The 13,708-nt window shown below is 39.8% G+C and overlaps 1 protein-coding gene across 1 annotated transcript in view; it reads right to left on the bottom strand.

The window, feature by feature from the left end:
* The window catches only part of LOC137283502 (SH2 domain-containing protein 4B-like), a 267,928-nt gene that overhangs the window by 10,860 nt on the left and 243,360 nt on the right, over positions 1–13,708 (bottom strand). Inside the window, exon 9 of the mRNA XM_067815036.1 lies at positions 11,776–11,930. Within this exon, the coding sequence (XP_067671137.1) occupies positions 11,776–11,930 (155 nt within the window). The remainder of the gene's footprint in view (positions 1–11,775; positions 11,931–13,708) is intronic.

Below are 13,708 nucleotides of genomic sequence, written 5' to 3' on the forward strand. Positions count from 1 at the left end.
TCACCATGGCAACCAGGCACAGGGAAGGTTTTTTTTAGACAGTGGTCAACCCCACCTCAAGTGGAGGCCAGGGGTGGTGACACTAGCAAGTGCTCCTGCTGAGGTGAGCTGGTGATGCATCCTTAACAATGTGCTAATCGCTGGTAGACTATGTTACCATGTGCGACATTGGCTACTCCTGTCATCTGATTCATTCATATTGCAATTCGTGATAGGTAGTTACATCAACTTGGCTTGGCTGCCTGTCCAGTGACACATTCCTAAAGAAATAACTTTCTCAGAACAGGAACATTCAATTTCAGTACAAGGAAATCGTGAAACTCTTAGCAAAAGGTGTAATTACACCTTCCCGTTATGAACAAGGTTAATACATATCGACTATCTTCATTAGACTCAAGAAAAATGGATCCTACAGTCATTCTAAATAGAAAGTCTCACATCCGCCCTGTCGCTTGTGTGAAAGGATTGCTTTATGGCCTCAATAGATCTTAAAGATGTGTGTTCACCCAGATCATCAGAAGTATTTGAAATTCTTTTGGTTAGGTCAGTTATATGAGTTTACAGTCATGCGTAATAGACTTGGGTTTATTACAGATACCATTCTCTTATCTCAGATCATGTGGACATACTAATGTTGGATACATCGACAACTCATTTATTGTTGTGATAGTTAGCGTGAATGTGCTGAGTTTGTGTCGGAGTTATAACTGCAGAGTTATCAACAAATCTTGGCTTTTGTTTTACACTCCAAGAAATCAGTACTCATACCAACCCAGGAATTAACGTTCCTTGGATTTGTGATAAACTCATCATCACTGACAGTTTCCCCCTCCGTGAAACAGCTTGTGCAAACACAGCTCAATAAACATATGTGCTCAATCAGACATCTAGCAGAGATTATTGGCTATATAGTACCATGCTTTCCCAGAGTTCAATGCGTTCCACTGAACTTTTGTCGCCTTGACTACCACAAGTCACGATCTCTGAAAATAGCGAATGGGAACTATGACAGCATAGTAGAACTCAAGGCAGATCAAACAACCGACCTTCAGTGGTGGGTTACAAATGTGAGTACTGCAAATAATGATGCATCAAATATTGGCTGGGGTGCTACCTGTGGAACTCAGTCCACCGGCAGCCGATGGTCACGTGATGAAATGGTTCAACATATTAATTACCCTGAACTACTTGCCGCTTTCTTGGCACTGTTCATTTTACGATGGACAATACCACGGCTGTCAGTTACACATGCAATATGGGTGGCAAGAAACCACAGTCTGACAGGCTTGCTACAGACATATGGATATGGTGAAGACACCATGATGTTTGGTTGAGTGTGTGTCACATTCCCAGGAAAGGCAATGTGATTGCCGACAGTTAACCAAGACGGGTGAAGGACAATAGTGAGTGGTATTTGGTTGAAATTTGTAGATTGTTGGGTAAACATGTAATTGATCGGTTTGCATCAAGACTGAATGACAGACTGGCCAGACACATTGTTTTTGTTGTAAATACTGAATTGCCTCAAAGGGTGATTATGGGGGCATTTCACCAAATTTGTGGGAGTGAACACTTTCCACTTTGGATGCACAGTGTGGTGAGTGGTGAGCACTTTTATTTTAGGTTTTTAATTTGTGGGTTTGAACACTTTTCACTTTGAATGGATGGTGTGGTGAGTGGTGAACACTTTTATTTGCGAAGGTCGCAAAGTGTTACCAGAATCTGGACATGCCCTTGAATGTGAGAAGCAACAGCTACTTGCACAGCAAAAATCTAAGTTCCAGTACCATAATGCTGTTTCCCATCATGTTGGACTGTCGTATAAATTTTGCAGTGTTTTTGTAATGTGATTTTGACACAGTGTTTTGTCATGCCCCTTAACGAGAAAAAACACAAGTGTCTAATTCATTACCATAGCATTGTTTCCCATGTTGCTGAATTTTGTAATTTTTTTAGCGATTTTAATTGCAAATTTTGTTTTGGAATGTGTAAATTCTGTGCTTTTGTCATCATCACCGATGATAATTGTATTTCATGTGTTGTCATCAAAATTAATAATACATGTGGTGCAATAAACATATGATCACAAAATCTGTAAAATGTAGGACATGTGTTTGTTGTAAATACTGAATCGCCTCAAGTGTGGGACTAACTTTACGGTTTGTCAGCTGCTGGACAAGTAGAAAGTCACCTCAACAGAGACCAGGTTTGGGCAAGTGAGCACTGGATTTAGTCTGATTGCAAGGTATACACAGTGGGTATCTTCTTGTAGCAGGGCATAGAGTCATCCCACAGATGACATCCTTACCTTGTCAGCTTGCTGACGGGGTTAACCTCTTTGGTCATGTGGACAAGGCGTCCGACTTCGGATCAGAGGGTCCGTTGTTCGAATCCCAGCAGGGGACTCGGAAATTTTGTGGCCGCTACATTCTACATTGTTACAATTTTTCAGAGAACAGTTTCTTGACTATATGAATCAGAACAAGTCAACATATTTTATCTGTAAACCATTTTCTGTTTGGTAACCTATCTTACACTTATCCTGACTCCTACGTTATTGTTTTATGTCTCTTTCATCTGCTGTTCAGTGGAAACCTGTCCAACTGAATAGTCTAAAAATTGCTGATCCCAGATGGTCACCCTCAGCCTCCCATGCCAGCCTCTTGATAAGTATTAAATATCAATTTCATCATAAAAAATTACATGTTTCCTTATCCTGAGTAATACGTTACTGTGGCTGAAAGATGGGGGACAACTTCGTTTTAAAAAAAGAAAGAAGTAAATGATAACACTTTGTGGATTTTAAGACTTGCAAAGGATTAGATTCTCACTTGTCTTGGTTCAATAATCATGTTAAGAAAAGAGCATAAACTTACCTTAATTGTATTGCTCATGCACTCCTTTATCTTGTAAATCAAGGGATCATCATCTCTGTGTTGGTAGTTATGTGTAGTATAAAACATGACTCCAAGCTTATTGTTGGGGAAAGTAAGACCCGAGACCGGTGGGTGGGGAGAAGTAAGACTGACAGCACAACCACCTGATGGTCAAGGACTTACTTTCCCAACCACAACAGAGAAGGAGTGCTTTTTTCTACATATAAACCTTCCATGACGGATAATCAGATGATCTTGTAATGAAGCTACATAACAGTAACTGAACTGCTGGTAAAATCAATTTATTGACAATAGGTGTTCAGGTGCGTTTAATGCTGTGATGTGTTGAGAAAACACACCTTCCTCTGCGAAACAGCATGTGCGTCTCATGGAGAAACCGTTGACGAGGGGACACATGACTGCCCACGGGGGTCAGTTAGATAGCAGAGCTTGTCAGTGTAAGATCTTTTTGAGACAGTCAGAATAAAGTTTGAAACTAACATGACATTTTGGCTTTTCCTCATTATCAATGGTAGCAGAGCGTGTTTTTTTCATTAGTCTGTTCGTATCTTTGATAGTGTATTGGATAGTTTGACAGTGCAAGGTAAGTGGAAATGCAACATTGTGTCTGTTAGCATTTCAAACAGTATGGCTGGAAAACCAAGTGATAGTTTAATAGGGACTAAGCTCGATGAACAGAAGTTGAATGTTGTAGACAAAGAATGGTCTTTGATAGAGCACATTCTGACATTAAAGCAACAGAAAGCAAATGCTATGTCCGCATATACGAAAGCTAAGAATAAGTTACATAATTTGGTAGAGACTGAGGATTTACCTTCTCGGAGGACTGTTCGTGAAAGCATAGACAAAATAAATTCTCTTCAGAACAATGCCATAGATGTCATGGTAAAGCTTTCGTGAGTTTATGTTAGAAATAAGCAGGCTGAGAAAGTAAAACAAATTGAAAATGAAATCAGTTGTATTGAAACTGAAACTGCTGAAGTTATACAGACAGCACAAAGGCACCTAGAACAAAGGTCAGATGACACATCGAAGTTATACAGACAGCACAAAGGCACCTAGAACAAAGGTCAGATGACACATCGAAGTTATACAGACAGCACAAAGGCACCTAGAACAAAGGTCAGATGACACATCGAAGTTATACAGACAGCACAAAGGCACCTAGAACAAAGGTCAGATGACACATCGAAGTTACACAGACAGCACAAAGGCACCTAGAACAAGGGTCAGATGACACATTGAAGTTACACAGACAGCACAAAGGCACCTAGAACAAAGGTCAGATGACACATCGAAGTTATACAGACAGCACAAAGGCACCTAGAACAAGGGTCAGATGACACATCGAAGTTACACAGACAGCACAAAGGCACCTAGAACAAAGGTCAGATGACACATCGAAGTTATACAGACAGCACAAAGGCACCTAGAACAAAGGTCAGATGACCCATCGAAGTCCGCTTACATAATTGATAGGTTGTTTAATGACAGGACAAAAGATGATGTCAAAAAGTAATGTTTCTGCAGAATCCACCCATGAACCCCAACCAACCAAAGTGCCGAGACAACCAATTTGTAGTGAAGCACCAAGTAGTCTTATGCCACAGTCACCCAGTACAGCAATAGGAAATGATATGTGGAAGCAGCTTTAACGGGTATCAAATACGGTGTTCTCTGGTGACGTCAAAATGTATGAAAGCTGGAAAGCTGCATTCATCACATGTATCGATCCTTCACCAACTACTGCGGAGTATAAACTTTTACAGTTACGGCAGTGCTTTGAAAGTAACTGAAGGGGTAGGGCATAGTGCTGTGGCGTATGACATGGCTTTGGAACATTTGGAACGGAAGTATAGAGGAAAGAGAGGACAGATTTCCTTACAGTTAGAAACACTGACTAATTTTAAATCCATTCGCCAAGGCTGTGCCAAGGACCTCGAGAAATTTGCAGATGTATTAGATATAGCAGTTGCTAACCTCAGAGAGGCTGACAGGTTTGAGGAATGGGGCAATGGATTGCTATACAACATTCTGCTAAAGAAAATGACCGAAACAATGATATCACAGTATCAAAGATGGCTGCACGATGATGAACGCCAAGAAAGTGTAGAATCTTTGAGGGAATGGATACTACAAGAGTCTGAGTATCAGACTATAGCTTCTGAAACCATACATGGCATAGCACAAAAAGGTAAAGCATCAGATTACAAAAGTAAAAGTTCTTGTACATTTGTAAAAGTTCTTGTACATTTGTCACTAATCAGTTGTATCAAAGCATCCCCGCTCAAAGAAGTACTTCATGTAGAGTCTGTGGTGATAATCATGAGTTGTGGAAGTGTCAAGAATTCAAGAACATGAGTGTATCTGATAGATGGGACACCGCTAAAAAGCACAGTGCCTGTTTTTGGTGTCTTGGTTATACTCACATTGGTTCCAAGAGTAAGATTATCACATGGTGTGGTATCGGTGGTTGTCAATTGTCAACAGAGTTGGAGAGATTCATTGCACCACAAATTCATCACAATGGAGCTATGTTCCCTCCACAGACAATCCTGCAGATATCTTAACAAGAGGAGTCTCAGCTTCACAGTTAAAAAGTAATCAGTTGTGGTGGTCAGGGCTGCCCTATCTCATGGAAGATGAAACAATGTCCAACAGACAAAAGCTTGGTATGTGATCTTGATGACAGGGAAAGGAAAACACAGGCTGTTACTATGGTTGCAGTTGTGAATCCTGATCCAAACTGGAGGCTTGAACCTACAAGATATTCCGACTGGAAAAGACTTACACGTGTGAATTCAGGTTCATAACAAACTGTTGTGCGCCAGTAGGTAGTAGTGTCTCAGGGGAATTATCTGTGCAAGAGCTAGAGGATGCTGTTAACAGAATCATTGTTCAAACCCAGCGTGAGGCGTTTTCAAAAGAATATTCATCGCTGATATCCAAGAAACCAATTCTAGGTTCTTCAAAGATTGCACCACTTCACCCACAGTTAGCAGAACATGGAGTGATGAGGTTAAGTGGTCAGTTGACCAATGCAGAATGTTTGCCTTCTGCGGCACGATATCTGATAATTCTACCTCGGAGAAGCTGGGTAACAAAACTAATTGTGAAATCATATCACGAGGATCGCCATCATGTGTAGGGGAAAAATCAGACTTTAGCAGCTTTGTCGTCAAAGTATTGGCTAATCTCTGCCAGAGAGGTTATACGATAATGGGAAAGGGAGTTCTCCCTACAAGATATTCCAACATTCAACATGTTATGGTGGCTTTGCCCAAGTTCAGGCTTCAAGAATAACTTCGTGCCTTCAGCAAAATAGTCGTTGATTTTGCAGGTCCGTTCATCACCATTCAGGGCAGAGGAAAAGCATGCAACAAACGATATCTATGCTGGTCAACAAGAGCTATTCATCTTGAAATGGCTAAGAGTCTGGATACAGATGCATTTTTTAATGCATTATTTCAGATGGTGAACAGATGAGGGCTACTATCTGATGTCATTTCTGACAATGGGACGAACTTTGTTGGAGCTGTCTGGGAACTGAACTTTTTGAAGCATTGAATAAAAGAGCCATCACTCGGTCTTTGGCCAACAAGGGAAATAAATGGCACTTTGATCCACCTTATGCACCACACTTTGGTGGAGTGTTTGAAACTATGATCAAGTCCACCAAACGTACAATATTTGCCATTTTAAGCACAAGTGATGTTACAGATGAGGAACTTAGCACGGTTTTCACAGGAGTAGAAGCACTGATAAACTCACGTCCATTAATGTATCAAAGTGCTCATCCTCTTGATGTCAACCCCCTCAAACCGAATCATTTCCTCCATGGACAGATAGGAAGGTTGTTTGCACCAGAATCGACAGACGAGACGGATTACCGCCCTAGAAGAGACGGAGACGACTTCAGGAGCTTGTACGTCATTTTCGGAGGCGATGGATGCGTGAGTGGCTACCCAGCCTCAATACAAGAAAGAAGAGGGCCACTCTGTGCAAGGATCTACGAGTCGGCAACATCATGATGTTGATATCTCCAGGTACAAGAGGACATTGGCCCCTAGGAATAATCATCAAGATTCATCCTGGAAGTGACAGACACGTCAGAGTGGTGGACATACAAGTAGGACAGACTATTCCAACCAGACCGGTGAACAAGATGTGCCCATTGGAGTATTCTGCAGAAGACAAGTGAGTGAATTGTGACTTTATTTCAGGTGTTTTCCAAAGAAGGATTCTGTGGAAAATGTGACTTGTGATTTTTTTGCTTCATGTATATTCTTAACTGGAATATTCACGTGAGGATGTGACTTATGAATTTTGTGTCAGGTACCAGTGAACTATGAGCAATTCAGTATGGACTATTAATGAAGATTTTGTTATTGAACTGCTTTAGTTTGAATTACACGTGAATTATATTATGCAACTGATAAGTGTATACCGATTGTTTTCATGTCTTCATTACATTTTCAGGTTTACAAAAAATGTTGCATTTCAGTTATGGTTGCCTGTATCCTGCCAAAGAGGGGGGTATGTTCAGGAGATTTTGTGCGCCAAAAACGCACCAGCTGCGTTTCCTGGTGTGATGTATTGAGAAAACACACCTTCCTCTGCGGAACAGCATGTGTGTCTCGTGGTCAGTCAGATAGCAGAGCTTGTCAGTGTAAGATCTTTTTGAGACAGTCAGAATAAAGTTTGAAACTAACATGATATTTTGGCTTTTCCTATTAGTAGGCCTAACTATAAATAAATAATTTGACCCTGGCATCTTTGTCGGCCCAGTGGCAGTGAGGTAGAGTGTCTGCTTAGAAATCTGGAAGATGCAGGTCTACTCCTGCTAGGGAAAATATCTGGACAATAAAACTGATCTTTGACTGTAATTTACAATTGATTCAAAACACTCACATATCATCTGAACTTAAATGTTCATGTTAATACAGAGTTAGGAAAAAGTAAAACCTGAGCAGAGGACATACTAAAAGTAAACAGGTCTTACTTACACTGAGTAAAATCTGAGTGCAAATAAAAAGAAGCCATGTCTAATATATAGTGACAAGTAGCCTGTATCTTTATATGGAACAGTAATTTGTCATCTATGAGTCTACATGATTGTGAGTGAGTAATTAACGCCTCACTGGATCTGTCAGCTGCTGTGCCACAACTAGAGGGCTGAACTTATAGATACCAGAAACACCTTTTGAGGCAACATCTCTGAGATAGTGGTTGGCAAAGATCAATCTCCAGAAGCATCTTTCCATAATGGGCAAAATGAAGCAGTTTGTGTAGAGCTAATATGGATGCAATGACTCTAACGTTATGAGGACTGGAGGCTCAAGATTATGGCTCTCAGCCAGAATGAGAAAGTCATTCTGGAGACTTCGGTAGGTGTCAAGGATGATAACAAGATGAAGAGTCTCTTACATTTTCTTCTTCTCACAGCAGTTCTCTGCAGATGCTATAAATGAGCATTAGGATAAGTCCTTAGTGTCATCCGTTCCAAGGACGGATAATAACACAGGGATGTGTATCTTGTCTATCTGGTTGTCCTAGTAGCTGGATTTTCATGATGAAGTTCCATCTAAGCCTGAGATGAAATGCTTGTTGGTCATCAGTATCAGAACTAGGCATGGATTTCCAACATCCTGGCATCTATAGCAAGTGTGAGGAGGAGCAGCAGCATCTGAGTGAGCACCTCAAAGTCTGCATGAAGAAATGGTTCATGTGGATCTCTTTTCTTCTGGCTTAAAAGATCTCAGCAGTGCGATGAGCAACAAACATGAACCATTTCGGACTTGAACAATTCTGGATGTAACATCCATTCTGTTGGGAATGATTTGTTTGCATCTGCTGGCATGTTGGTGGCTCCTGGCATGTGCCCTGTCTTATTGTGGGTTGAGACTGCCCGTCAACTCATAGATTCAAAATGATAGCTCTAGCAGGGATGCTGAAGTTGATATGCCTTGCAGGTTCAGGTAGAAGGCCACTGCTGTATTATGTGTGCATATCATCCAGAACTTGTTTCTGAGTAGATAGGACCAGTGAGTTACTGCTCTTATGACTGCCACAAACTCAAGCTACTTGATCGTCTTCTTTAGACCAGGTCCCTGATATTACCAGTACTTCTGAGCTGACATGACCAGCCAAACCTTGGGGCAAGGCATCCATAAACACATGCATAGTGAAGGCCAGCGCTTGTCTTCTGATGAATGGATATGTGTAAATTAACAGCTTTTCAGTCTATGCTTGCCAGACAGTCCACACCAACAGTGTCTCTCATGCCAATAGTGCTGGTAGACTGCTTCAGAATTCTAAAGTTCTTCTGCAATTGACGAGAAAGCAATTCATCGGCCAATGCTCAAGTGCCTTCGAGTAAACAACATGCTAAGGCAGCATCACTGTCTCGCTATAATGCTGCCTGGCTCCTGCTTCACTGCTCTCTTCATAAGTCCAGTTACCTTCTGTTGATGTTGATGCGGAGCAATTTCCGTGGACTGGTGTAAACGTTTGTTATTGTTTTTCTCCCGTGAGTACCCGGATGATATCCCAGAATTCGTGACTGGTTCGTGACCTCTGCTGCGCATTCCGTAAACGCAACTGATAGTTTAATTATAGACAGATCAACTTAGGTGAAGTCATGTTTACTTCATTACAAATGTATTATGAAAACAAATGAAACACTTTGAAGGTTAATCATCTGCCAGTGGTAGAAATGGTAAATGTCAGGCTACTACCTTGTTCAGGAATGCATCCATCAATATCCACATAAAAGAAATCGTATTCCATTCATCTGCAGCTGGTAAATAATCATGCTCTGTGTCGTGTGTCTTACAACTGTCTAGTTTGCGAAAAAGTAACACATCGTTTCACGTCTTTCGTTAGTGAAAACCAGATAAACCTCTCATTGGTCTCCCAAGATAGCACACCTGGCAACTAATTGTATGATGTCCACTATTCTAAGTAATTTAGTTAACCAATAATGAACAATCAATCAATGAGCGCAAGGGTGGTTAATTCTTTGAAGGGAGGATGTTGTTTTTGCACTCACTCTTTACGACAGGGTGTAGTCATCTACACACACTGCCTTTTGACAAATCCGCTAGGAGATAAAAGTAATTAATCAACCAGTGTGTTATCGGTTAATCCTTTGATCGATGTTTGTTTTTGCAACTCAGCTGATAAACCCTCTTGCATCACTTACATGCACATATTACATAACATACAATACATTTGCAATTACAGACCTTAATTTATAATGTTGAGTATTTACTCCAGACAGGAGAAATGCCAAATGGGAACCTTTGTTGAGTAACCGAAGTGGTGTTACTACTAATTATACCTGTTGTAAATTCGTTAATTGACCATCCAGAGAAGGATGACAAATAACACGTGTAGGTTTAAACGCGAGTTACAGCAAGGAAGATGTAATCTCTGTGTCGCATGCAGCCTGAAAACACTTATGGGCCGAAACTGTTTTGCAGATACCAACGGAATTTTGTTACAAAAGGAATACACACAGGCATTTGCTGTGTACTTGGGTAAATAGGTGAAATAAGGGGTTTTTACGTAAGAAAATTTTCAGATTTCTCTACCAAAGGCAAAGTCATCGTTTTTTGTTTACGAATTCAAATAAATCAACCATGTGTTTTTATTATCATAAATAATAAACCATTGTAGCTACCATAGCTACCAAAATTGACGTATGATATTTGCTATCACAGATGAACCAACACTCAAAACTGCCTATATGTAAAGCTTTGCAATCTTCCATACTGAAACAAATGGCTTGCTACGTGCCTGTAGACATCATATTTTCATGTAACATGATTAAATATCGATGTGAAAAACACACAAATAGGATCAAATTGGATCAGTAACTATACCATCCAAGCATCCGAAAAGAACTACACTGCTGGGATATTTGGTTACGATCAGACAAGGAATACCATGGATATTTTTAACAAATGGCATATGATGACTGTTTAGGCGAAGAAATTGTGCTAATATGGACAGGAGCCCAGTTCCTTTGTCCGTCACGGTCGAAGGAGCGGGCGCTGACCAATTTGCGGTTTGGTTTCGTAATTAGACCGTTGGCGAGAAACATTATTCGCTCCGCATCAGTGCCCCTTTAAATGCAATAAAGAAGGAATTCAGAGTCAGTAGAGTGATATGTCAATATATGTAGTGATAATGCACCATTCTTCTCCTGCTTTACATTTGTACTCGATTTGTTTACAGTCCAGGAAGTTTGATGACATGTAAATCAGGTCTGTCTATGGGCATTACATTCTGTCTGAGTCCAATCTGCTCCATGGCTACCCCTGATGTCTATGTGCTCCTGTGTTCCTGCCTTTTTCACCTTTTAAGACCAGTAAACAACTGGTAATTTCTAAATCCCCTAACTGGGCAAAGGACTTTACACCAAATATTTAGTTGCAATTATGTTCATCACATAAAAAGCATACAAGGTGGGTGATTAAGAATTAAATGGCTGCACTTTGATAATAATAATAACCCATGGTTAGAAAGTAAAATTACCATAGGAAGAACATACAAGACTAAATTTGGATAGGTGACTGAAATAACCGATTGGTAGCTTGTATAAGGATGAGAGGCAATCCACCTAACCATCCTGAAAGGCGAAAATGGAAGGAGTGACATGCAGTCTATAATCACTTGGGACACAGGCAATGGAGGCAGGAGAGGTCCATTTGGGGTGAGCTATTTTTAGACTGTTTATTAGAAAACAATAGCACAGAGGTTTCTACATTACCTCAGAAGAAAGGAAGATAAGTCAATAGCATGAGTCAGGATAAGGAAAAATCTAATCCCTATGATCCTGTCCAGTTTTGGTGCTGACTAAGTATGTACTGACCATGGAACCATGTTGCTACACTGTTATTCAAGCCAAGACCTGCACCACGGGGCTTTTCCTCCTGCTGGAACCAGGCCACAACTGATGCACGACCAGGTGGTCGAGAGGGTCGGTTGGTCCATCTCTTTATAGATGATCTGTTTGGTAGGTGCTTTCTGTGACATCATACAAATACATTTTATTTAGTACTCACATGGCATGATGCTGTAGGAAAGGTCCTATCATTCTTGACATGCTATAGTGAAAACCTGTTACTTTCTCAGGGTACATATTCAAGATTCGTACATCATTATCAAGCTATCAAGCATTGTTATCACTTTTAGCTTGATAATGATGTCAGAATCAACATTGAAATGTCGCTGTACGTAATAAATAAAAAGTTGTAATCCATAAAGCTGTATGTTTCATTTTTGCCTCACCAACTTCCAGAATGTGTCATGAGGAGCTATCATCATTATGTTTTGTCATTTTGTTTTCAAAATGTAAACAGTGACATAAATTAAGTCAAATAATAAATAACTCATAAACATGATGAGATAGCTATCTGCAATGTTGTTTCTTCAAGTGAAATAATAGACCGATCCAGTCTGTCCTGATAAGCCCCATCCACTTCGTTGTTAATGTTAGTGGGGACAACCACTGACTAATCACAAGGGCGTTGCAACCAGCAAAACGTTCATTATTGCGAACGGGGTGGATGAATTTTGCTTGTGGTACTTTGGTATTCATTGTTTGTGAGTGTTATTCAAAGATGAAAATTCTTCATATTTTATTTTTAATAGAACTTAGTTGACAGATTGTAATTGGCGAGTGAAATGAAGTTATATGCCTGATGAAAACTCATCCCCGCCATCTGCTGTGTGAGAGTGGGGAGAGTATTTTCTTTCGAACCAAATCTATCTCACCATTCACGTCTGTCTAAGATACTAGAAGAGGAACAGTAACTGAATTATGTTTTTCCTCCAAAATCCCCATCATAATTTTACAAACACAGTGAACACAACCACATGTTCACGTTGTAGATCATTTTGATATCTATAAATAGATTGTCAAAGCTGCATGTGGTTTCTTAATCAGATGTTAAATCAGTAATGTAAAAACATACTTCCCATCCTCTACTTTGTGCACTTTATTTGTTTATGTATATTATCTGAACAAAATCACAAAACAATCACGGCGTTATAACCTATATTTGATCTTATTTTGGAAGAGGTAATTTGGCTTGTATACTGTATGTTTCCATGGATGTACCCGGACATACCCAGAATATTCAGCACCTAATATGCAGCAATTCTCAGAACAATTTTTCTCATCAAAATTTGTACTCGCTCCAATATGACACACTGGCTGAAGATATGGAAATGCATTTTTGTTTAATCATCCTTCCTTATGTATTTTTCTACATGTACTTTGTTGTAGAATCCTAATTTACAAACTTCCACAATTCTGGACTTCATGAACTGCCAGCATTTATGTCCAGGTATGTCACACCACCATACCACAAATCCCAGATAGTCTGCACCAGTACACTTACCCATCTTTCAGAAACAGGAAACCTGTGATGGAAATTCTTTGATCAGAGGATGCACAGTTATCCAACCAATTGATAGGTTTGATACAGAAGTAAACTAAATAAAATAAACTTCACTTTCTTCACTGATATTTAACTGCTAATTACTAATGTACCTGAGATACAAAGAATACTTACAAAGTTCAAAGCATTTTGTCAATAAAATTTACATATGGACATTATTGCTTCTTAAACAATGGTAATCTTTGTTTATTAGATTTGAGACCACATCCCTGGAGGACAAAACACTAATTCTGATCTATTTCCTATTCTGACATACCTACTAGTGTCATAAAAAAAACTAATAAAGTTGTTCCAAAATTTGCTAAAAGTCATAACAAAAGTTTAGAAAACACACAATTT

This window comes from Haliotis asinina, chromosome 5 (genome assembly GCF_037392515.1).
Source record: "Haliotis asinina isolate JCU_RB_2024 chromosome 5, JCU_Hal_asi_v2, whole genome shotgun sequence".
In the NCBI taxonomy this organism is placed as follows: Eukaryota; Metazoa; Mollusca; class Gastropoda; order Lepetellida; family Haliotidae; genus Haliotis; species Haliotis asinina.